The sequence below is a fragment of the Pseudophryne corroboree genome, chromosome 4 (assembly GCF_028390025.1).
Source record: "Pseudophryne corroboree isolate aPseCor3 chromosome 4, aPseCor3.hap2, whole genome shotgun sequence".
In the NCBI taxonomy this organism is placed as follows: Eukaryota; Metazoa; Chordata; class Amphibia; order Anura; family Myobatrachidae; genus Pseudophryne; species Pseudophryne corroboree.
In genome coordinates, this window is record NC_086447.1 from 316,431,205 (window position 1) to 316,456,477 (window position 25,273).

The 25,273-nt window shown below is 46.3% G+C and overlaps 1 protein-coding gene across 1 annotated transcript in view; it reads left to right on the forward strand.

Moving 5' to 3' along the window:
* Positions 1-24,300, forward strand: part of TTC14 (tetratricopeptide repeat domain 14) — a 140,678-nt gene extending 116,378 nt beyond the window's left edge. The window contains exon 12 of the mRNA XM_063916324.1: positions 23,421-24,300. Within this exon, the coding sequence (XP_063772394.1) occupies positions 23,421-24,225 (805 nt within the window). The 3' untranslated portion in view covers positions 24,226-24,300. The remainder of the gene's footprint in view (positions 1-23,420) is intronic.
* The last annotated feature ends 973 nt before the right edge of the window (positions 24,301-25,273 follow it).

The window sequence follows — 25,273 nt, forward strand, 5'->3', positions numbered from 1 at the left end:
GTCCGTAGTGGATGCTGGGCGCCCGTCCCAAGTGCGGATTGTCTGCAATACTTGTACATAGTTGTTATTCACAAAAGGGTTATTGTTATGAGCCATCTGTTGAGAGGCTCAGTTAAATTTCATACTGTTAACTGGATATGGTATCACGAGTTATACGGTGTGATTGGTGTGGCTGGTATGAGTCTTACCCGGGATTCAAAATCCTTCCTTATTGTGTCAGCTCTTCCGGGCACAGTATCCTAACTGAGGCTTGGAGGAGGGTCATAGTGGGAGGAGCCAGTGCACACCAGGTAGTCTAAAAGCTTTCTTTTAGTTGTGCCCAGACTCCTGCGGAGCCGCTATTCCCCATGGTCCTTACGGAGTTCCCAGCATCCACTACGGACTACGAGAAATAGAATTACCGGTGAGTAAATTCTTATTTTAACACTGATTTTAGTTTTGTCTTAGTACTATGTTCACAATAAACAGATTTTTGAATTTTTTTTTTATGTATTACTGAATTCTTAGATATCAAGTAGCGCCACAGGTCCTTGTTTTTTTTTCTGTATTTGCGAAAGCAAGGATTTCACTCCTCTGGTGGCTGCAACTACCTCACCTTCTGGAGGGCCGCAGGTTCGGGATTCTAACCATGGATGCAAGTCTCCAGGACTGGGGCGCAGTCACTCAGGGGGGAAACCTTTCAAGGACGGTGGTCAAGCCTGGAGTCCAGTCTTCCAATAAACATTCTGGAACTAAGAGCCGTCTACAACGGTCTTCTCCAAGCGGCCCATCTTCTGCGAGATCGAGCCATTCAAGTGCAGTCGGACAATGTAATGATGGTGGCTTACATAAACCGACAGGGCGGAAAGAAGGGCAGAGCTGCAATGTCAGAGGTAACAAGAATCATCCTCTGGGCAGAAAAACACGCGTTGGCGCTGTCAGCAATCTTCGTTCCGGAAGTAGACAACTGGGAAGCGGACTTCCTCAGCAGACACTATCTCCATCCAGGAGAGTGGGGACTCCGTTCGGATGTGTTAACGGAGGTAACAGATCTTTGGGGTGTACCTCAAATAGACATGATGGCCTCTTGTCTCAACAAGAAGCTTCGGAGGTATTGTTCCAGGTCGAGGGACCCGCAAGCTGTGGCGGTGGACGCCCTAGTGACTCCGTGGGTGTTCCAGTCGGTGTACGGGTTTCCTCCACTTCCACTCATTCCAAGAGTTCTAAAACTCATAAAGAGAACAAGAGTTCAGGCAATCTTCATTGCTCCAGACTGGCCAAGAAGGGCTTAGTACGTGGATCTTCTGGATCTACTACTAGAAGAGCCGAGGCCTGCTGCAGCAAGGGCCGTTCGCTTATCAAGACTTACCGTGGCATCGTTTGACGGCATGGAGGTTGAACGCCAGATATTGGCTCTGAAGGGCATTCCGAACAAGGTTATTCCTACCCTGATACAGGCTAGGAAAGGAGTAACGTCTAAACATTACCATCGTATTTGGAAAAAATGTATCTTGGTGTGAGTCCAAGAAGTTTCCTACTGTGGAGTTTCAACTGGGACGGTTTCTCCTCTTCCTGCAAGCAGGTGTGGATATGGGCCTGATGTTGGGATCTGTAAAGGTCCAGATTTTGTCCCTATCCATTTTTTTCCAGAAACAGTTGGCTTCCCTCCCTGTGGTTCAGACTTTTCTGAAAGGGGTTCTGCACATCCAGCTTCCCTTTGTGCCGCCTACAGCACCCTGGGTTCTTAACGTGGTGTTACAGTTCCTCCAATCGGATTGGTTCGAACCTCTACAAGTTTCTCAAGTGGAAGGCGGTCACTTTGTTGGCCTTGGCTTCTGCTAGACGTGTGTCTGTGTTGGGGGCTTTGTCTTGTAAGAGCCCCTACTTGATCTTCCATGAAGATAGAGCTGAGCTCCGGACACGTCAGCAGTTCCTTCCGAAGGTTGTGTCGGCATTTCATATCAACCAACCTATTGTGGTGCCAGTTGCTACTGACTCCTCATTTTTATCAAAGTCCTTGGATGTTGTAAGGGCTCTGAAAATCTATGTGAAGGACTGCTCGTCACAAAAAAATCAAACTCTGTTTGTCCTGTATGATCCCAAGAAACTTGGGTGTCCTGCTTCTAAGCAGACGATCTCTCGCTGCTGGATCAGGTTCACTATCCAGGATGCGTGTTCTACGGCAGGATTGCCGTGTCTTACGTCTGTTAAAGCCCACTCTACTCGTAAGGAGGGTTCTACCTGGGCGGCTGCCCGGGGTGTCTCTGCTTTACAACTTGGCTGAGCGGCTACTTGGTCTGGGTCAAAAACGTTTGCTAAGTTCTACAAGTTCAATAATTTGGCCTCTGAGGACCTAAAGTTTGGTCAATCAGATCTGCATGAGCCTCCGCGCTCTCCCTCCCTTTCTGGAAGCTTTGGTACATCCCCATGTGGACCCCAGCATCTTCTAGGACGTAAGAGAAAATAGGATTTTAACTACCTACCGGTAAATCCTTTTCTCGTAGTCCGTAGAGGATGCTTGGCGCCCGCCCAGCGCTTCGTGATCCTGCAGTGGTTTGCCTTGTATGTGTGAGCTGGTGTGAATCTTGCCACTATCTGTGTATAATCCTTCTCTCGAAGTCGTCAGTCTTCTCGGGCACAGTTTCTAGACTGAGACTGGTAGGAGGTGCATAGAGGGAGGAGCCAGACCACACTCTCAAACTCTTAAAGTGCTAGTGGACCTGTCTATACCCCATGGTACTAATGTGGACCCCAGCATCCTCTACGGACTAAGAGAAAAGGATTTACCGGTAGGTAATTAGAATCCTCTATTAATCAGCAGAAGCTGCTTATGCTTTTCTATTCGCATAGTAATGCAACTCCAAACGCATTTAAACGTAAAAAGTCGCATATAAAGACAATCTGAGATACTGTGTCACTGCATGTTGTGACTAGAAAGGCTGTTCAACGTGACTGCAGCAAGGATGTATAAGGACACATCTGTATATCCTTAAAGAAAAGAGGATTCTGTATATGAGGGGGGACAAGTGCTATGCAGAGATGGAGCAGTGCTGCTGGGGCATATGGGGCAAAGATATACTCATCTAGAGGGATATTAGTTAAGTGATTGTAGTTTAAAACTAATCCGCAATGTAGATGAAGTCTGCATGAGAAAAAGCTTGAATATCTGGGAGGACTGTGCCACCAAATGTTTGTCTACATTAGACTGGAGCAATGTATCTGGTTTTTCTGACTGGCAAGTTTAGTAAATGCAGTGGAACATGCTATGACATCAGATAATCATATAGCTAGTGGAAACATTTGACTACAGTTAGACAGTTTTGACTCTAACGTAATGCTATTCCAAGTAAAGAGAGGGGCAGGTGCATCCAGTTCTCTAACCGGGTCAGAATTTTGCAAATAGGTGACAAATTTTGATTAGCAGGAATATTAATGCAAAGGTATTTTTTATGGTGAGTGACATGAAAGTGCGACAATTGGGTAGTGAAAGGCAACAATGACAAGCAGGTATAATGGATGGATCTCAGATTTTTGGATATTACAGGTTGAGTATCCGTTATCCAAAATGCTTGGGACCGGAGGTATTTTGGATATCGGATTTTTCTGTATTTTGGAATAATTGCATACCATAATGAGAGATCATGGCGATGGGACCTAAACCTAAGCACAGAAGGCATTTATGTTTCATATACACCTTATACACACAGTCTGAAGGTAATTTTAGGCAATATTTTTAATAACTTTGTGCATTAAACAAAGTGTGTACATTCACACAATTCATATATGTTTCATATACACCTTATACACACAGCCTGAAGGTCATTTAATACAATATTTTTAATAACTTTGTGTATTAAACAAAGTTTGTGTACATTGAGCCATCAGAAAACATAGGTTTCACTATCTCACGCTCACTCAAAAAATTCCGTATTTCGGAATATTAGGATATGGGATACTCAACCTGTAATGTGAGATCCTGTGAAAGAACTGGATATGGCAATTGTTTCCAGTATAGCAGGTATAGATGTAGCTGGGTCGGAGACAATGTAACATAATTTCTTCTGCAGATAGAGCTACCTTTAGATCTAGAGGTCTAACCTCCCATCCTCGAATACAAGGGAAGACTGCAAGGTTATGGCAAGGGTTACAATGCCAGGGCAAATAAGAGGGGAAAGGAGACATCCTTGTTTGTTCCCTGCTTGTATGAAGAAGGGGGAAGAAACCATTTGCCAAAACATAAAGAGGGGGACGTATACAAAGTTTGTATTAGTTGAAAATAATATGGAGGGAACCCAAATCTCTGAAGTGTCTCATAGAGGTGGCACCAAGTCAAATGTTTGTTTTTACATCAAGTGATCAGGGCCGTCTTAACAGCAGTGTAGGCCCCTGGGCACAGCAATGCACTTGGCCCCTCACCCATCCTCCAGCGGTAGGTGTGGGGGGTGCGATCATCGGGCGGTAGGCATGTAGGACCTGGAGCATTCATTTCTGCTAATTACTCCTTTAATGCACAGATGGTGGAAGATAAAACATAGTAACATAGTATCTGAGGTTGAAAAAAGACAATTGTCCATCGAGTTCAACCTATTTGTGGTCTCCTATGCATGATGATTTGACTAAAATTTCTGACTGATGCTGCTGTCAGCCGTTAAATTTTATCCCTATTTATAGTAACTATAATGCATGACTATGCACCATACCCCTGGATATCCTTATCCATTAGGAATTTATCTAACCCATTCTTAAAGGTGTTGACAGATTCCGCCATTACAACTCCCTCAGGCAGGGAATTCCAAACATGTATTGTCCTTACCGTGAAAAAGCCTTTACGCCGTATTGTGTGGAATCTCCTCTCCTCTAACCTGAGCGAGTGTCCACGAGTCCTCTGTGTTGATCTAACCAAAAACAGGTCCCGCGCAAGCTCTGTGTACTGTCCCCTTATATATTTGTAGATGTTGATCGTTTCCCCTCTTAGTCTCCGCTTTTCCAATGTAAACATGCCTAGTCTTTCAAGCCTTTCCTTGTATTCCATCGTCTCCATGCCCTTAATTAGTTTGGTCGCCCTCCTCTGTACCTTTTCAAGCTCCAGGATATCCTTTTTGTAGTACGGTACCCAGAATTGTACACAGTATTCAAGGTGTGGCCTCACTAGTGATTTATATAACGGGAGTATAATACTCTCGTCCCTAGCATCAATACCCCGTTTTATGCATGCTAATATCTTTTCTCTGACGTCCTAGTGGATGCTGGGAACTCCGTAAGGACCATGGGAAATAGACGGGTTCCGCAGGAGACTGGGCACTCTAAAAGAAAGATTAGGTACTATCTGGTGTGCACTGGCTCCTCCCACTATGACCCTCCTCCAGACCTCAGTTAGATTTCTGTGCCCGGCCGAGCTGGATGCACACTAGGGGCTCTCCTGAGCTCCTAGAAAGAAAGTTTATTTTAGGTATTTTATTTTACAGTGAGACCTGCTGGCAACAGGCTCACTGCATCGAGGGACTAAGGGGAGAAGAAGCGAACCTACCTGCTTGCAGCTAGCTTGGGCTTCTTAGGCTACTGGACACCATTAGCTCCAGAGGGATCAACCGCATGGAACTGGCCTTGGTGTTCGTTCCCGGAGCCGCGCCGCCGTCCCCCTTACAGAGCCAGAAGCAAGAAGAGGTCCGGAAAATCGGCAGCAGAAGACATCAGTCTTCACCAAGGTAGCGCACAGCACTGCAGCTGTGCGCCATTGCTCCTCATACACACTTCACACTCCGGTCACTGAGGGTGCAGGGCGCTAGGGAGGGGCGCCCTGAGCAGCAATAAAAACACCTTGGCTGGCAAATATATCACAATATATAGCCCCAGAGGCTATGTGATAAATACCCCTGCCAGAATCCATAAAAAAGCGGGAGAAAAGTCAGCGAAAAGGGGGCGGAGCTATCTCCCTCAGCACACTGGCTCCATTTTCTCTTCACAGTGCAGCTGGAAGACAGCTCCCCAGGCTCTCCCCTGTAGTTTGCAGGCTCAAAGGGTTAAAAAGAGAGGGGGGGGCACTAAATTTAGGCGCAATATTGTATAAGCAGCTATTGGGAAAAATTCACTCAATATAGTGTTAATCCCTACGCTCTGGTGTGTGCTGGCATACTCTCTCTCTGTCTCCCCAAAGGGCTGTGTGGGGTCCTGTCCTCAGTCAGAGCATTCCCTGTGTGTGTGCGGTGTGTCGGTACGGCTGTGTCGACACGTTTGATGAGGAGGCTTATGTGGTGGCAGAGCAGATGCCGATAAATGTGATGTCGCCCCCTGTGGGGCCGACACCAGAGTGGATGGATAGGTGGAAGGTATAAACAGACAGTGTCAACTCCTTACAAAAAGGCTGGATGACGTAACAGCTGTGGGACAGCCGGCTTCTCAGCCCGCGCCTGCCCAGGCGTCTCAAAGGCCATCAGGGGCTCAAAAACGCCCGCTCCCTCAGATGGCAGACACAGATGTCGACACGGAGTCTGACTCCAGTGTCGACGAGGTTGAGACATATACACAATCCACTAGGAACATCCGTTACATGATCCCGCCAATAAAAAATGTGTTACACATTTCTGACATTAACCCAAGTACCACTAAAAAAGGGTTTTATGTTTGGGGAGAAAAAGCAGGCAGTGTTTTGTTCCCCCATCAAATGAGTGAATGAAGTGTGAAAAAGCGTGGGTTCCCCCGATAAGAAACTGGTAATTTCTAAAAAGTTACTGATGGCGTACCCTTTCCCGCCAGAGGATAAGTTACGCTGGGAGATATCCCCTAGGGTGGATAAGGCGCTCACACGTTTGTCAAAAAAGGTGGCACTGCCGTCTTAGGATACGGCCACTTTGAAGGTACCTGCTGATAAAAAGCAGGAGGCTATCCTGAAGTCTGTATTTACACACTCAGGTACTAGACTGAGACCTGCAGATAGTGCTGCTGCAGCGTGGTCTGTGACCCTGTCAAACAGGGATACTATTTTGCGAACATAAGAGCATATTAAAGACGTCGTCTTATATATGAGGGATGCACAGAGGGATATTTTGCCGGCTGGCATCCAGAATTAATGCAATGTCCATTCTGTCAGGAGGGTATTAGAGACCCGACACTGGACAGGTGATTCTGACTTTAAAAGGCACATAGAGCCTTATAAGGGTGAGGAATTGTTTGGGGATGGTCTCTGGGACCTCGTATCCACAGCAACAGCTGGGAAGAAAAATTTTTACCTCAGGTTTCCTCACAGCCTAAGAAAGCACTGTATTATCAGGTACAGTCCTTTCGGCTTCAGAAAAGCAAGCAGGTCAAAGGCGCTTCCTTTCTGCACAGAGACGAGGGAAGAGGGAAAAAGCTGCACCAGTCAGCCAGTTCCCAGAATCAAAATTCTTCCTCTGAGTCCACCGCATGACGCGGGGGCTCCACCGGCGTAGCCAGGTACGGTGGGGGGCCGCCTCAAAAATTTCAGCGATCAGTGGGCTCGCTCACAGGTGGATCCCTGGATCCTTCAAGTAGTATCTCAGGGGTACAAGCTGGAATTCGAGGCGTCTCCCCCCCTGCCGTTTCCTCAAATCTGCCTTGCCGACAACTCCCTCAGGCAGGGAGGCTGTGCTAGAGGCAATTCACAAGCTGTGTTCCCAGCAGGTGATAGTCAAGGTGCCCCTACTTCAACAAGGACGGGGTTACTATTCCACACTGTTTGTGGTACCGAAACCGGACGGTTCGGTGAGACCCATTTTAAATTTGAAATCCTTGAACACATACATAAAAAAAATTCAAGTTCAAGATGGAATCGCTCAGGGCGGTTATTGCAAGCCTGGAGGAGGGGGATTACAAGGATGCTTACCTACATGTCCCCATTTACCATCCTCACCAGGAGTACCTCAGATTTGTGGTACAGGATTGCCATTACCAATTCCAAACACTGCCGTTTGGACTGTCCACGGCACCGAGGGTCTTTACCAAGGTAATGGCAGCAATGATGATACTCCTTCGAAAAAAGGGAGTTTTAATTATCCCGTACTTGGACGATCTCCTTATAAAGGCGAGGTCCAAGGAGCAGTTGTTGGTTGGAGTAGCACTATCTCGGGAAGTGCTACAACAGCACGGATGGATTCTATACATTCCAAAGTCACAGCTGGTTCCTACCACAAGCCTACTGTTCCTGGGGATGGTTCTGGACACAGAACAGAAAAAAGTGTTTCTCCTGCAGGAGAAAGCCAAGGAGCTGTCATCTCTAGTCAGAGACCTCCTGAAACCAAAACAGGTATCGGTGCATCACTGCACACGAGTCCTGGGAAAAATGGTAGCTTCTTACGAAGCAAAATTCCATGCAAGAACCTTTTCAGTGGGACCTCTTGGACGAGTGGTCGGGATCGCATCTTCAGATGCATCGGCTGATAACCCTGTCTCCAAGGACCAGGGTATCTCTACTGTGGTGGCTGCAGAGTGCTCATCTTCAAGAGGGTCGCAGATTCGGCATACAGGACTGGGTCCTGATAACCACGGATGCCAGCCTTCGAGGCTGGGGGGCAGTCACACAGGGAAGAAATTTCCAAGGACTTTGGTCAAGTCAGGAGTCGTCCCTACACATAAATATTCTGGAACTGAGGGCCATTTACAATGCCCTAAGTCTGGCAAGGCCTCTGCTTCAAAACCAGCCAGTACTGATCCAATCAGACAACATCACGGCAGTCGCCCATGTAAACCGACAGGGCGGCACAAGAAGCAGGATGGCGATGGCAGAAGCCACAAGGATTCTCCGATGGGCGGAAAATCACGTCTTAGCACGGTCAGCAGTGTCAATTCCGGGAGTGGACAACTGGGAAGCAGACTTCCTCAGCAGACACGACCTACACCCGGGAGAGTGGGGACTTCATCCAAAAGTCTTCCAACTGTTGGTAAACCGTTGGGAAAGGCCACAGGTGGACATGATGGCGTCCCGCCTAAACAAAAAACTAGATATTGCGCCAGGTCAAGGGACCCTCAGGCAATAGCTGTGGACGCTCTAGTGACACCGTGGGTGTACCAGTCGGTTTATGTATTCCCTCCTCTGTCTCTCATACCAAAGGTACTGAGAATAATAAGAAAACGAGGAGTAAGAACGATACTCGTGGTTCCGGATGGGCCAAGAAGAGCTTGGTACCCAGAACTTCAAGAAATGATATCAGAGGACCCATGGCCTCTACCGCTCAGACAGGATCTGCTACAGCAGGGGCCCTGTCTGTTCCAAGACTTACCGCGGCTGCGTTTGATGGCATGGCGGTTGAATTCCGGATCCTAAAGGAAAAGGGCATTCCGGAGGAAGTCATTCCTACGCTGATAAAAGCCAGGAAAGAAGTAACCGCAAACCATTATCACCGTATTTGGCGAAAATATGTTGCGTCGTGTGAGGCCAGGAAGGCCCCAACAGAGGAATTTCAGCTGGGTCGTTTTCTGCACTTACTACAGTCAGGAGTGACTATGTACCTAAACTTGGGTTCCATTAAGGTCCAGATTTCGGCTCTGTCGATTTTCTTCCAGAAAGAACTGGCTTCACTGCCTGGAGTTCAGACATTTGTAAAGGGAGTGCTACATATTCAGCCCCCTTTTGTGCCTCCTGTGGCACCTTGGGATCTCAACGTGGTGTTGAGTTTCTTAAAATCACATTGGTTTGAGCCACTTAAAACTGGATTTTAAATCTCACGTGGAAAGTGGTCATGTTATTGGCCTTGGCTTCGGCCAGGCGTGTGTCAGAATTGGCGGCTTTGTCATGTAAAAGCCCTTATCTGATTTTCCATATGGATAGGGCAGAATTGAGGACTCGTCCCCAGTTTCTCCCTAAGGTGGTATCAGCTTTTCACTTGAACCAACCTATTGTAGTGCCTGCGGCTACTAGAGACTTGGAAGATTCCAAGTTACTGGACGTAGTCAGGGCCTTAAAAATTTATATTTCCAGAACGGCTGGAGTCAGGAAAACTGACTCGCTTTTTATCCTGTAGGCACCCAACAAAATAGGTGTTCCTGCTTCTAAGCAGACTATTGCTCGCTGAATTTGTAGCACAATTCAGCTGGAGCGTTCTGCGGCTGGATTGCCGCATCCTAAATCAGTAAAAGCCCATTCCACGAGGAAAGTGGGCTCATCTTGGGCGGCTGCCCGAGGGGTCTCTGCTTTACAACTTTGCCGAGCTGTAACTTGGTCAGGGGCAAACACGTTTGCTAAATTCTACAAATTTGATACCCTGGCTGAGGAGGACCTTGAGTTCTCTCATTCGGTGCTGCAGAGTCATCCGCACTCTCCCGCCCGTTTGGGAGCTTTGGTATAATCCCCATGGTCCTTACGGAGTTCCCAGCATCCACTAGGACGTCAGAGAAAATAAGATTTTACTCACCGGTAAATCTATTTCTCGTAGTCCGTAGTGGATGCTGGGCGCCCATCCCAAGTGCGGATTGTCTGCAATACTTGTATGTAGTTATTGCCTAACTAAGGGTTATTGTTGAGCCATCTGTTGAGAGGCTCAGTTATATTTCATACTGTTAACTGGGTATAGTATCACGAGTTATACGGTGTGATTGGTGTGGCTGGTATGAGTCTTACCCGGGATTCAAAATCCTTCCTTATTGTGTCAGCTCTTCCGGGCACAGTATCCTAACTGAGGTCTGGAGGAGGGTCATAGTGGGAGGAGCCAGTGCACACCAGATAGTACCTAATCTTTCTTTTAGAGTGCCCAGTCTCCTGCGGAGCCCGTCTATTCCCCATGGTCCTTACGGAGTTCCCAGCATCCACTACGGACTACGAGAAATAGATTTACCGGTGAGTAAAATCTTATTAGCCTTCTTTGCTGCAGTCCTACTTTGGGTACTACTGCTTAGCTTGCTATCTATGAGGACACCTAAGTCCTTTTCCAGTACAGAATCCCCTAATTTTACCCCATTTAGTAGGTAGGTGTAATTTATGTTCTTGTTACCACAGTGCATTACCTTACACTTGTCTGTGTTGAAGCGCATTCTCCATTTTGCTGCCCATGCTTCTAATTTAACTAAGTCGTTCTGAAGAGACTCGGCATCCTCCTCTGTATTTATAGCCTTACACAATTTGGTATCATCTGCAAAAATTTACACCATGCTCTCTAGACCTTCTGTTAGGTCGTTAATGAAAATATTGAACAATAGCGGTCCTAATACTGAGCCTTGCGGCACGCCACTTAGCACTTCAGTTCAAGTTGAAAAAGATCCATTAACCACAACGCGCTGCTTCCTATTATCTAACCAGTTTTTGACCCAAGTGCATATTGTGCTTCCTAGCCCTGATTCTTGTAGCTTGTAGATAAGTCTCATGTGTGGTACAGTATCGAACGCTTTGGCAAAGTCTAAAAAGATTACATCCACGTCTTTACCCTGATCTAGGTTTGCGCTTACTGTTTCATAAAAGCCAAGTAAGTTGGTTTGACTGGATCTGTCCTTCATAAACCCATGTTGATTCCTTTTAATGACCTTATTGGTTTCAAGGAACTTCTGAATACTATCTCTTAGAATACCTTCCAATACTTTCCCCACTATAGATGTAAGACTAACTGGTCTATAATTACCTGATTCAGCTTTACTTCCCTTTTTGAATATAGGCATTACTTCCGCTATACGCCAGTCTTTGGGAACCATACCTGATATAAATGAATCCTCAAAGATAGCGGTTTTGCCAGTTCAGAGTGAAGCTCCATTAGAACCCTTGGATGAATACCATCGGGCCCTGGTGATTTATTAATCTTTAAATGTTTTAATCGGTCACAGACTACTTCCTCGCTTAAATAAGTACCTATCAGTGTGATATTCTCATTATTGAGATTGTGCGTTCGTCCCTGAATTGGGTCCTCACGAGTGAATACTGTTGAAAAAAACTCATTTAGTGTGTCCGCTATGTCATTATCATTTTTGCTTAAGACTCCCAACTTGTCTTTTAAAGGGCCTATACTCTCCTTCTTTAATCTCTTGCTATTAATGTATTTAAATAATTTTTTGGGATTCGCTTTGCTTTCCTTCGCTACTAGTTTTTCAGTTTCTACTTTAGCCGCTCTTATTTCCTTTTTGCAAATTTTGTTACATTCCTTATAGTGCTGAAATGACTCTGCTTCCCCGTCAGATTTGTATTTTTTAAATGCTCACCTTTTCTTGCCCATAAGTTCCTTAATCTTTTTGTTAAGCCACATCGGTTTATGATTTTTATTCCTTTTTTTGCTACTCATAGGAATACATTTGAGTGTATTTTTAGCTAGCAGGAATTTTAGTACCTCCCATTTCTCCGTAGTATTTTTTCCTAAAAACAAACCTTCCCATTCAGTATCCCTGAAAAATAACCTCATCTTTTCAAAATTTGCTTTGCTAAAGTTTAAAGTCCTAGTTGAGCCAGTATAGGGCTGTTTATAGAAACTGATATTGAATGTGACCATATTGTGGTTGCTGTTTCCTATGGGTTCCCCTACTATAATACCTGATACCAAATCCCCATTGTTTGTTAATACCAGGTCTAAGATTGCATTGTACCTAGTTGGTTCCTCAATTAGTTGGACTAAGTAGTTATCATTAAGTGTGTTTAAAAACATATTGCCCCTAGCAGTATCACATGAATTGTTTTTCCAGTTTATCTCTGGATAGTTAAAATCTCCCATCACTACTATGTCTCCTACTCCTGCTGCTCTTTCAATTTGCTTTAGTAACAATTCATCATCAGATGCGTTGATACCAGGCGGCCTATAGCATACACCCAATACTAACTTTTTTATTCTTTTTTCCCCGCATGCAATTTCTACCCATAATGTCTCGACAGTGTCTACAGTCCCCTCCTGAATATCTTCCCGTATATTAGGTTTTAAAAACGGCTTTACGTAAAGACACACCCCTCCACCCTTTTTATTTAGTCGGTCTCTCCTAAACAGTGTATAGCCCTCTAGATTGACTGTCCAATCATGAGATTCATCCCACAAAGTTTCAGTAATGCCTATAATATCATACTGTTTGCTTGCTGCAAGTATTTCTAGTTCACCCTTTTTACCAGTAATGCTTCTGGCGTTTACATACATACAACTAAGATAAGTATTTTCCCTTGCGTTAGGGACATCTTTCACCTTATGTAGCAAGGATGACCTGTAATCGTCATTGGTTAGTGCTTTGGTAAAATCCCTTTTAGTACCCATGTTAGTAACCTTACCGCCTGCTCTTACCCTCCCCCCAACTTCTTCCCCATTTCTCTGACGTCCTAGTGGATGCTGGGTACTCCGTAAGGACCATGGGGAATAGACGGGCTCCGCAGGAGACTGGGCACTCTAAAAGAAAGATTAGGTACTATCTGGTGTGCACTGGCTCCTCCCTCTATGCCCCTCCTCCAGACCTCAGTTAGAATCTGTGCCCGGCTCGAGCTGGTTGCACACTAGGGGCTCTCCTGAGCTTCTAGTAAAGAAAGTATTTGTTAGGTTTTTTATTTTCAGTGAGATCTGCTGGCAACAGACTCACTGCTACGAGGGACTTAGGGGAGAGAAGCGAACCTACCTGCTTGCAGCTAGCTTAAGCTTCTAGGCTACTGGACACCATTAGCTCCAGAGGGATCGAACACAGGCCCAGCCTCGGTCGTCCGGTCCCGGAGCCGCGCCGCCGTCCCCCTTGCAGAGCCAGAAGCAAGAAGAACGTCCTGGAAATCGGCGGCTGAAGACTCCGGTCTTCATTAAGGTAGCGCACAGCACTGCAGCTGTGCGCCATTGCTCCCTATGCACACCACATACTCCGGTCACTGGGTGCAGGGCGCTGGGGGGGGCGCCCTGGTCTGCAATTAGAGTACCTTAAATTGGCAAAAAGCACATAATATAGTCTAATAAACTATATATGTGCAAAAATCCCCTGCCATAATATTAATAAAAGCGCGGGATAAGCCCGCCGAGAAGGGGGCGGGGCTATCTCCCTCAGCACACTGGCGCCATTTCCTCTTCACAGCTCCGCTGGAAGACAGCTCCCCAGGCTCTTCCCTGCAGTTTCCAGGCTCAAAGGGTAAAAAAGAGAGGGGGGGCACTAAATTTAGGCGCAAAACTGTATTGTATAGCTGCTATAGGGAAAATCACTTTCTGTAATAGTGTAAATCCCTGTTTATATAGCGCTGTGGTGTGTGCTGGCATACTCTCTCTCTGTCTCCCCAAAGGACTTTGTGGGGTCCTGTCCTCAGTCAGAGCATTCCCTGTGTGTGTGCGGTGTGTCGGTACGGCTGTGTCGACATGTTTGATGAGGAGGCTTATGTGGAGGCGGAGCAGGTGCCGATTAAATGTGATGTCACCCCCTGCGGGGTCGACACCAGAGTGGATGGATATGTGGAAGGTATTAACCGACAGTGTCAACTCCTTACATAAAAGGCTGGATGACGTAACAGCCGTGGGACAACCGGCTTCTCAGCCCGTGCCTGCCCAGGCATCTCAAAGACCATCAGGGGCTCACAAACGCCCGCTACCTCAGATGGCAGACACAGATGTTGACACGGAGTCTGACTCCAGTGTCGACGAGGATGAGACATATACACAATCCACAAGGGGCATCCGTTGCATGATAACGGCAATGAAAAATGTGTTACACATTTCTGACGTTAACCCAGGTACCACTAAAAAGGGTATTATGTTTGGGGAGAAAAAGCAGCCAGTGTTTTTTCCCCCATCAGATGAGTTGAATGAAGTGTGTGAAGAAACTGGTAATTTCTAAAAAAATTACTGATGGCGTACCCTTTCCCGCCAGAGGATAGGTCACGTTGGGAGATATCTGCTAGGGTGGATAAGGCGCTCACACGCTTGTCAAAAAAGGTGGCACTGCCGTCTCAGGATACGGCCGCCTTGAAGGAGCCTGCTGATAGAAAGCAGGAGGCTATCCTGAAGTCTGTATATACACACTCAGGTACTATACTGAGACCTGCAATTGCTTCAGCATGGATGTGTAGTGCTGCTGCAGCGTGGTCTGATACCGTGTCAGATAATATTGATACCCTCGACAGGGATACTATTTTGCTAACCATAGAGCATATTAAAGACGTTGTCTTATTTATGAGGGATGCACAGAGGGATATTTGCCGGCTGGCATCTAGAATTAATGCAATGTCCATTTCTGCTAGGAGGGTATTATGGACCCGGCAGTGGACAGGTGATGCTGATTCTAAAAGGCACATGGAGGTTTTGCCTTATAAGGGTGAGGAATTGTTTGGGGATGGTCTCTCGGACCTCGTATCCACAGCAACAGCTGGGAAATCGACATTTTTACCTCAGGCTCCCTCACTACCTAAGAAAGCACCGTACTATCAGGTACAGTCCTTTCGGCCTCAGAAAGGCAAGCGGATCAAAGGTGTTTCCTTTGTGCCCAGAGGCAGGGGGAGAGGGAAAAAGCTGCACCAGACAGCCAGTTCCCAGGAACAAAAATCCTCCCCTGCTTCCACTGAGTCCACCGCATGACGCTGGGGCTCCACAGACGGAGCCAGGTGCGGTGGGGGCGCGTCTCCGGAACTTCAGCGACCAGTGGGTTCGCTCACAGGTGGATCTCTGGGTTCTACAAGTGGTATCGCAGGGATACAAGCTGGAATTCGAGGCGTCTCCCCCTCGCCGTTACCTCAAATCAGCCTTGCCAACTACTCCCCAGGACAGGGAGGTAGTACTGGCGGCAATGCACAAGCTGTACCTCCAGCAGGTGATAATAAAAGTTCCCCTCCTTCAACAGGGACGGGGTTACTATTCCACAATGTTTGTGGTACCGAAACCAGACTGTTCGGTGAGACCCATTCTAAATTTGAAATCCTTGAACACTTATATAAGGAAGTTCGAGTTCAAAATGGAATCGCTCAGGGCGGTTATTGCAAGCCTGGAAGAGGGGGATTACATGGTATCACTGGACATCATGGATGCTTACCTACATGTCCCCATTTACCCACCTCACCAGGAGTACCTCAAGGTTGTGGTACAGAACTGCCATTACCAATTCCAGACGTTGCCGTTTGGTCTGTCCACGGCACCGAGGGTGTGTTCCAAGGTAATGGCCAAAATGATGATATTCCTTCGAAAGAAGGGAGTTATTATTAACCCGTACTTGGACGATCTCCTTATAAAGGTGAGGTCCAAGGACCAGTCGTTGATCGGAGTAGCACTATCTCAGGAAGTGCTACAACAGCACGGCTGGATTCTGAATATCCCAAAGTCGCAGCTGGTTCCTACGACGCGTCTGCTGATATTGGGCATGTTTCTGGACACAGAACAGAAGAAGGTGTTTCTCCCGGAGGAGAAGGCCAAGGAGTTGTCATCTCGGGTCAGAGACCTCCTAAAACCAAAACAGGTGTCGGTGCATCATTGCACGCGAGTCCTGGAAAAGGTGGTAGCTTCTTACGAAGCAATTCCCTTCGGCAGGTTCCATGCAAGGAACTTTCAGCATCAGCTGATCACCCTGTCCCCGGGGCCAGGGTGTCTTTGCTGTGGTGGCTGCAGAGTGCTCATCTTCTCGAGGGCCGCAGATTCGGCATTCAGGACTGGGTCCTGGTGACCGCGGATGCAAGCCTCCGAGGTTGGGGAGCAGTCACTCAGGGAAGAAATTTCCAAGGACAATGGTCGAGTCAGGAGACTTCCCTACACATAAATATTCTGGACCTAAGGGCCATTTACAATGCTCTAAGGCAAGCAGAACCCCTGCTTCAAAACCAGCCGGTGCTGATTCAGTCAGACAACACCACGGCTGTCGCCCATGTAAACCGACAAGGCGGCACAAGAAGCAGGATGGCGTTGGCAGAAGCCACAAGGATTCTCCGATGGGCGGAGTATCACGTGCTAACACTGTCAGCAGTGTTCATTCCGGGTGTGGAAAACTAGGAAGCAGACTTCCTCAGCAGGCACGACCTCCACCCGGGAGAGTGGGGACTTCATCCAGAAGTCTTCAAGCAGATTTTGAACCGTTGGGAACGGCCACAGTTGGACATGATGGCGTCCCGCCTCAACAAAAAGCTAAAAAAGTATTGCGCCAGGTCAAGAGACCCACAGGCGATAGCTGTGGACGCACTAGTGACACTGTGGGTGTACCAGTAGGTTTATGTGTTCCCTCCTCTTCCTCTCATACCCAAGGTACTGAGGATAGTAAGTAAGAGAGGAGTAAGAACTATACTCGTAGTTCCGGATTGGCCAAGAAGAACTTGGTACTCAGAACTACAAGAAATGATCTCGGAGGACCCATGGCCTCTGTGTCTCAGACGGACCTGTTACTGCAGGGGCCCTGTCTGTTCCAAAACTTACCGCGGCTGCGTTTGAAGGCTTGGCGGTTGAACGCAGGATCCTAACGGAAAAGGGCGTTCCAGATGAAGTGATTCCTACGCTGTTAAAGGCTAGGAAAGACGTTGCCTGAAGTTCAGACGTTGTTAAGGGAGTGCTGAATATTCAGCCCCCTTTTGTGCCTCCAGTGGCACCTTGGGATCTCAACGTAGTGTTGGTTTTCCTAAAATCACATTGTTTTGAGCCACTTCAGAACGTGGAGTTGAAGTATCTCACGTGGAAAGTGGTCATATATATTTGGCCTTTGCTTCGGCTAGGCGTGTGTCAGAATTGGCGGCTTTGTCATGTGAAAGCCCTTATCTGATCTTCCATAGGGACAGGGCAGAATTGAGGATTCGTCCCCAATTTCTCCCTAAGGTGGTATCAGCGTTTCATTTGAACCAACCTATTGTGGTGCCTGCGGCTACTCGGGACTTGGAGGCCTCCAAGTTGCTGGATGTAGTCCGGGCCCTGAAAATTTTTGTTTCCAGGACGGCTAGAGTCAAAAATACTGACTCGCTGTTATCCTGCATGCACCCAACAAGCTGGGTGCTCCTGCTTCTAAGCAGACTATTGCTCGCTGGATCTGTGGCGCGATTCAACTTGCACATTCTGCGGCTGGACTTCCGCATCCTAAATCAGTAAAAGCCCATTCCACGAGGAAGGGGGCTCTTCTTGGGCGCCTGCCCAAGGGGTCTCGGCATTACCACTTTGCCGAGCTGCTACCTGGTCGGGGTCAAACACGTTTGCAAAATTCTACAAGTTTGATACCCTGGCTGAGGAGGACCTTGAGTTTGCTCTTGCGGTGCTGCAGAGTCATCCGCACTCTCCCGCCCGTTTGGGAGCTTTGCTATAATCCCCATGGTCCTTACGGAGTACTCGGCATCCACTAGGACGTCAGAGAAAATAAGAATTTACTCACCGGTAATTCTATTTCTCGTAGTCCGTAGTGGATGCTGGGAGCCCGTCCCAAGTGCGGACTCTCTGCAATACGTGTATATAGTTATTGCTTAACTAAATGGTTTTGTTATGAGCCATCTGTTAATGAGGCTCATTTGTTGTTCATACTGTTAACTGGGTATAGTTATCACAAGTTGTACGGTGTGATTGGTGTGGCTGGTATGAGTCTTACCCGGGATTCCAAATCCTTTCCTTGTAGTGTCAGCTCTTCCGGGCACAGTTTCCCTAACTGAGGTCTGGAGGAGGGGCATAGAGGGAGGAGCCAGTGCACACCAGATAGTACCTAATCTTTCTTTTAGAGTGCCCAGTCTCCTGCGGAGCGTGTCTATTCCCCATGGTCCTTACGGAGTACCCAGCATCCACTACGGACTACGAGAAATAGAATTACCGGTGAGTAAATTCTTATTTTCGTTTACTACCGCCATCCCCACTATTCTCACTGCATGACCCGTAGTTTCTAGCTAAACCCTCCCCCCAGGCTCCTAGTTTAAAATCTCCTCCAACCTTGGTGCAATCCGTCACGACAAAAGAGATGGCGCCTGACTGAGAAGTCCGCCCAGTGTTCCAGGAACACAAACCCCTCTTTCCTGCACCAATCCCTAAACCACACATTTACCTCCCTAATCTCCCTCTGCCTCCCTGGACTAGCGCGTGGCACGGGTAATAATTCCGAGAATATTACCTTAGATGTCCTTGCCTTCAGTTTCTTTCCTAAGTCCCTATAGTCTTTCTTAAGGACATCCCACCTTCCGCTAACTTTGTCATTGGTGCCAACGTGCACCAAGACCGCCGGGTCTTTGCCAGCCCCTCCCAACAATCTATCTACCCGGTCCGCGATGTGCCGTACCCGAGCACCCGGGAGACAACAGACTGTACGGCGATCACGGTCCCGGTAGCAGATTGCCCTATCTGCCTTCCTGATGATAGAATCCCCTACCACCACCATCTGACTAGGTACCTCTCTATCTTTTATCCCAACCGCGCCAGAGGGACAGCACCTCTGGATGCTAGAGGGAGCAGTCTCCTCCGGCACCGTCATTTCTTCACTATCATCCTCCGATTCCTCGTCCAATCGGGCAAATTTGTTCGAGTTTGATAGTTCGTAGATGTCGTGCCTCCCCCTCTTTTTCTTCCTTCTAACTGTGACCCAACTGGCTACCTGATCATCATCCTCTTCTACCAGTGACCCCTCCCGCAACTCCTCCACCGTTCTGTCTAAACTACGCTCGAGATTGTGAATCTCCCTCAGTCGCGTAACGGTTTGCTCTAGATCAGTTACCTGGGCTTCCAGGGCAACAGTTCGCACACACCTCGTGCAGATGTAATCACACTGGGCCGGTAGCTCCAGGTGTGCATACATCTTGCACGACATGCACTGAGTGAGGTCCTCAATCACAGCCCCTCCCATATTGTTTGTAAGGTCCAACTCCCTGTTACTCTCACAGAAAAAGCAGCAAAAATAAAAAGTAGAAGACGAGCAATCTCACTTATACAATAAATTAAGCTGGCTTATACTTATCTATCTTTGTGCGGTTCTTGGTCCTTCACTTTTATGCAGCCGTAGTACTCTCTCCTGTGGCACCTATACTCCACTTAGCAGTTGCAGTTGTTCCAGCTCACTGCACCTCCTGTTCACTCGGCTTCCAGCTCCTGCTAATAAAAAAAGAGAAAAAAAGAAAGGAGAAAAAAAAAAAAGCCCCTCACACGCACAATCACAGCCCCTCTGCTACTCCAAGTAAGAGACCCTCTCACTCACTCTCAAGGTCAGCCCCACCAGAAGTTTAATGGTACTGCAAATGTGTGTTCCTGATTGTGTATTATAAAACTCACCTTTTTCTGTATTCTAGCTCACCTTTTTGCTGTTTAAAACTCGCACTTGGAAGAGACAAGTCCACAGAGCAAGCTCCAAGAGTCTAGTCACTGCTTATATAGGCTCAGCCAGCTGCTTTAATCAGCCCCTCCTCCTCCTGATTACTCACACCTGAGTTAACCCCTCTGGCTTTTCACCTCACACTTTTTTTTTTTTCCCCCTCCAAAAAAAAACCCCCCAGTACAGATATAATAAAACAAAAAGAAACAGTATAGATACAAACAATCAGAATCAGATTACTTTCTCTCACAATATTACTATCCCTATATGGATAGACAGAGATTAATCAGAGTTCACCTTTTTGCTGTTTAAAACTCACACTTAGAAGTCCAAGCAGCATTTGGAAGAGACAAGTCCACAGAGCCAGACAAGTCCACAGAGCCAAGATGCGGTGGGAGGGAGAACACTAAACTGTAGAAGAGGCATTGGGCTGAATGAATGGGCACCGGTACATTACTTCCAGGGTGTAATACGTAGGGGAGGGGTGGATAGTGGAGTGGGCTTAATATTCATCATTTTCCGGTGGGAGGGCAGCTTGCCTGACTGCAGATATCTCCAGTTCCTGGAAAAAGATTTTTTAGCATTGAATGTGATAAAAAAAGTAGAGTCCCACCTTTCAGGAGATACAAAGGACTTGGGGATCAGAGTTCAGGATCCAGAGCAATTCATCGGTGAAAATATAAAACTGCAAACCAGATGTGTGGAGCTGGAGCAGGGACCAGCTGCTTGAAGGCTTATATCTCCGGTTCTGGGCACAGTAGAGTCAAGCTGCCAGTGTCCACTGATGGGAAAGAGGTCCCATATTTTGGAGAGTCCCCTCAGAAAAGCTGTAAGTCAGACTGAACCCAAGATATCTGGATGGGAAGAGCAATTAACGGTCTTGGATGGGGACCACTGCTTCGAAGTCAGATATCTCTGGTTCCCCAGGGCCGATTTTCAAAAATCTGGTACCCCTAGAAAGAGGGGACCCTCAGCTATCAGCCTAGCACCCTTAGACTCCTGGGGCCCTTGGGCAAGAGCCCATTGAGCCCATATGAAAAGACGGCCCTGCAAGTGATAGCTATAAACTAGGACCACCCCCACCAGACTCCACAGCATGAGAGACGGTCTTAAATATCCATAAGGTTCTGGGGTCTAAGTGCCTTCATCATCTAAAGCCTTATTGGTCTGTGTGCACAGCACTAAGGAGGAGACATTTCAGGTGCTCAGCCAATTTCTTAGTAAAAATTAGTGTTAAGCAGGGATATTTGTCTGTATGAGGAAGTCAAAACAAGGTCATGATCAGATGCGACCACACCAGGTTGGGCTTTCCCTGACATGGTCACATATGACCTAAATACTAATTTATTAACACTATAGTTTTTTCACTGGTATGCTACGCTGGGCTTTCTGGCTTATGCTGGTGTTTTGGGGTGCCACACCCTGCACCTGGATATAGCGCTAGGGACCCCAAATATACAGAGACGCCTTGATGCGGCTTTGGGGCTTATTCACACATTTGCGCAAATATGTGTAACGAAGATCTCTGAATTCTATTATCATGTGGAATTTATATCTGGTTACGGTTATCATTCAGGGTGCTGGGGGAAACAAATGCCTTTTTTTCTTGCTTAGAAATACCCCTCCTTTTCGAGCACCTGAATATCACTAAGCTAATTGAGCATCTACCAATATATAGATGGTCACTTATGATGTAATCAGTCAGACCCTCTGCTGCTGTGGTGCCAATCGGTCAGCCCAGCAGCAACCCCCCACCCCCACCCAGCGACTGCGGCCGCTAGGAAAATGTAAATTAAAAAAAAGTCCCTCACCTTCCCGAGGAGCTTTGGGGGCTGCTGAGAAGGTCAGATGCCTGATACTGGAAGTCGCAATGTTCCGACCATCGATATTTGCACCATTTGGTTTTTTTTTTTTCTTTAAAGAAAATCGTTTTGGACGATCCTTTATTTATATATTCTTAAGCTAATTCAATCATAAAAAAAATCCTGACAATTTCTGAGCGGTTTTTGGAAAAAATATTTGTCAGTTAAGTGGTTAAAGGGTAAAGCATCTGAATTAACCAGGGTGTTATAGACATGTGTAAGTGGAGCAGAAGTTTTAGGAAGTTATACCTTCTAGAATTCATTGGTCGAGCCTTCAGGGCCTGGAGCTTTGGAGAGGATTCGCCTCTTTTAATCATCCTCTATACATTTTCTGTAGTCACAGCGCCCAATAAGGAAGCCATGTGTTTGGGTGAGATTTGTGGTAAAGATGGCTCATTCAAAAACTTTTCCATTATGATTACCGCTATGTTATATTGTAAATAAATATCTTTGAAAACAATTCTTTAAAAAGGTCAGAAATTGCATCACCTTGAAGTCAGTTCTGACTTGGAAATTTTTCAGAAACTGAAAAATGGCGTAAAGCAGGTTACAGAGTAGACAGTCTGATTTGTTGCCATACTTGTGAAACGTGATGTAGTTACTATCCCGGCGGTCGGGATCCCGAAAGCAGAGAATGCAGACAGCTGCTCCAGGTCTATTCCCACTAGTGGGTGTCCATGACACCCATAGAGTGGAAATAGAACCTGTGGTGAGTGCAGCGAGCCACAGATCCCGCAAGGGGATTTCTAGTGCTTGCCCCGCTGCCAGCATTCTGACGGCCGGATCCCGGTGTCGGTATAATGACCTCTGGGATTCCATCCCCCAACCCTGTGAAACAAATACTAGCCCCTGTTAATACATTTATCCCCCGTTTGGATGAGCACGTTATCATAGTATGTTATTGCAGTTTTATATGCTTGAGGGAATGTTTTTAACTGCTGGCTACCTTCCCTGTGCAGCAGTTTGATGATGGTCCATCATGTGGGTTAACTTTCATTGAAACTGATAAAATCTACAGAGAAGAATTCAAGCTTTTGAAGGAGATTTGTTTGGCAGTGCATCTGTGCAATCATGTCCTACCAATACAGATCCAGTGCAGTTACAGGTTTTCCTATTTCTCAAATTTTTCAGTAATTTGGAGAACTGTTACATTACTAGAACAATGGATGTTCCAGGGAGTAGGCTTTGTCCAATTGCTACATGATTTGCATGTTAGGGGGAGTGCTTTTATTTTTACCTTTGCGTATTGCCAGCTGGCTTATAGCTACTGGTGTATGGTGTTGTGTAGAGTTAATGCAGATTTATTAAATGTGTTGGGCTTTGCGGCATGGTGCAGAATAGTAAAGATCTCATAGCTGCCACATAAACAATAAAAAAGGAATCATAGCACATATATATAAAAATTGGCATAAAAGGATTGCTTTATGTTGACATGTCAAATGTTGATTACCAAATTGCATTTAATTATTTTGTTTATGCTAGAAAGAAAAAACGCAAACGAAGATCTTCCTCTTCAAGTAGTTCTTCCTCAGACTCCTCTGATTCTGCATCCTCTTCATCTTCTGCCAGTCATAAAAAACACAAAAAACAAAAGTTGCGTAGAAAGCATTCCATGTCTTCAAGCCATTCTAGGAAGCACTCTTATAATGAAGACGAACAGTGTACCCCTCCTGCAGACACTTCTGCCTCCTTTTTGAAAGTAGACACTCGCAAAGCATATGAAGTCCAGGACAGACAGGGTCATCACAGGAGATCTATTGAGGATAAAATAAAGAATCGTTCCCTGTCCTCATCATCATCCATAGAATTTATCGATAATGTTGGAGGTAGGTCGGAAGATTCAAGAGATTCCTACTGTAGTGCAAAGACTCAGACCAATAGTAGTCTATCCCACAGTACAGCTGTGACCAGCAAGTACAGGTCTAGTAAAAGTGATTCTACAGACTCCTACTACAGAAAAGCAGACGATAAACGGAATGATAATTATGCTGAACGTGACAAACCGAAAGCATTGAGCAGAAGATCAGATTCTTATACATCTAAGGATCGCATTTCTGATTGTGGAACTACTGAGAGGAAGTCTACTGGGGGTGGTAGTAGTAGTAGAACACATGAACAGGCTTCCCAAGGTAGTGCAAGTAAATCTCATAGAGATGGCAAAGAGAGAGAGACAGCGCAGAATGGTAATTCCACAGCCAACAAGGATTTGCCTGGGAATTTACTAAGCCTTCTAAACCAGATTGCTGAATTTGAGAAGGAAAAAGGTGTCAAGCAAAAATGTAAATAACTTTCTTGCGTCTTAAAATGGTCCTTTATGCTAAAATAAAAATATATTTTGTGTTTACAACAAAATACATTTGAAGTCCTTGAATTACTGCTGACTACTTATTTTACATACATTTGCTTTTCTTTCTGGAAGTCCTAAAATGTATTTCTCCTACAAAGACATTCAAAGTGCTGTGACTGTAGTGATGTCTTTGGCATACCATAATGCCTCCCACGTGCATCAGTCACCTACACATAGTTGAGGCAGCCATTTTATGCTTTCTGCCAAGATTCATGAGAATACAGATTTTAACTAAGAACCAGCTTAGTCACTATTTCAGAGTGAATTCACAGGCTGCATTATCATGAGTAATGGTTCACTCCATAAAATAGGTACTTTCTATTGTGTGTAGGAGACAGATGTACATTGATGCATTACATTGTATGCTAACTTGCTATGGCTTTTCAGTTTCATTAAGTTTTATACAATATTATTGGCAGATTTGCATGAAGATGTATGTTAACACATTTTGGTAATCAAATAAATGCAGCACAAACTTTGCTTCCACACTGCCGCTGTTGGTTTATTTATTTTTTATTAATGGTAAAATAGTGTTTCTCTTACGTCCTAGAGGATGCTGGGGACTCCGTAAGGACTATGGGGATAGACGGGCTCCGCAGGAGACATGGGCACTTTAAGAAAGAACTTTAGGTATGGGTGTGCACTGGCTCCTCCCTCTATGCCCCTCCTCCAGACCTCAGTTTATTACTGTGCCCAGAGGAGACTGGGTGCATTACAGGGAGCTCTCCTGAGTTTCCTGAAAATAAAGTATATTTGTTAGGTTTTTTATTTTCAGGGAGCCTGCTGGCAACAGACTCCCTGCATCGAGGGACTGAGGAGAGAGAAACGGACCTACTTTAATGTTAGGCTCTGTTTCTTAGGCTACTGGACACCATTAGCTCCAGAGGGATCGGTACGCAGGTCTCACCCTCACCGTCCGTCCCAGAGCCGCGCCGCCGTCCTCCTCGCAGAGCCGGAAGATAGAAGCCGGGTGAGTATGAGAAGGAAG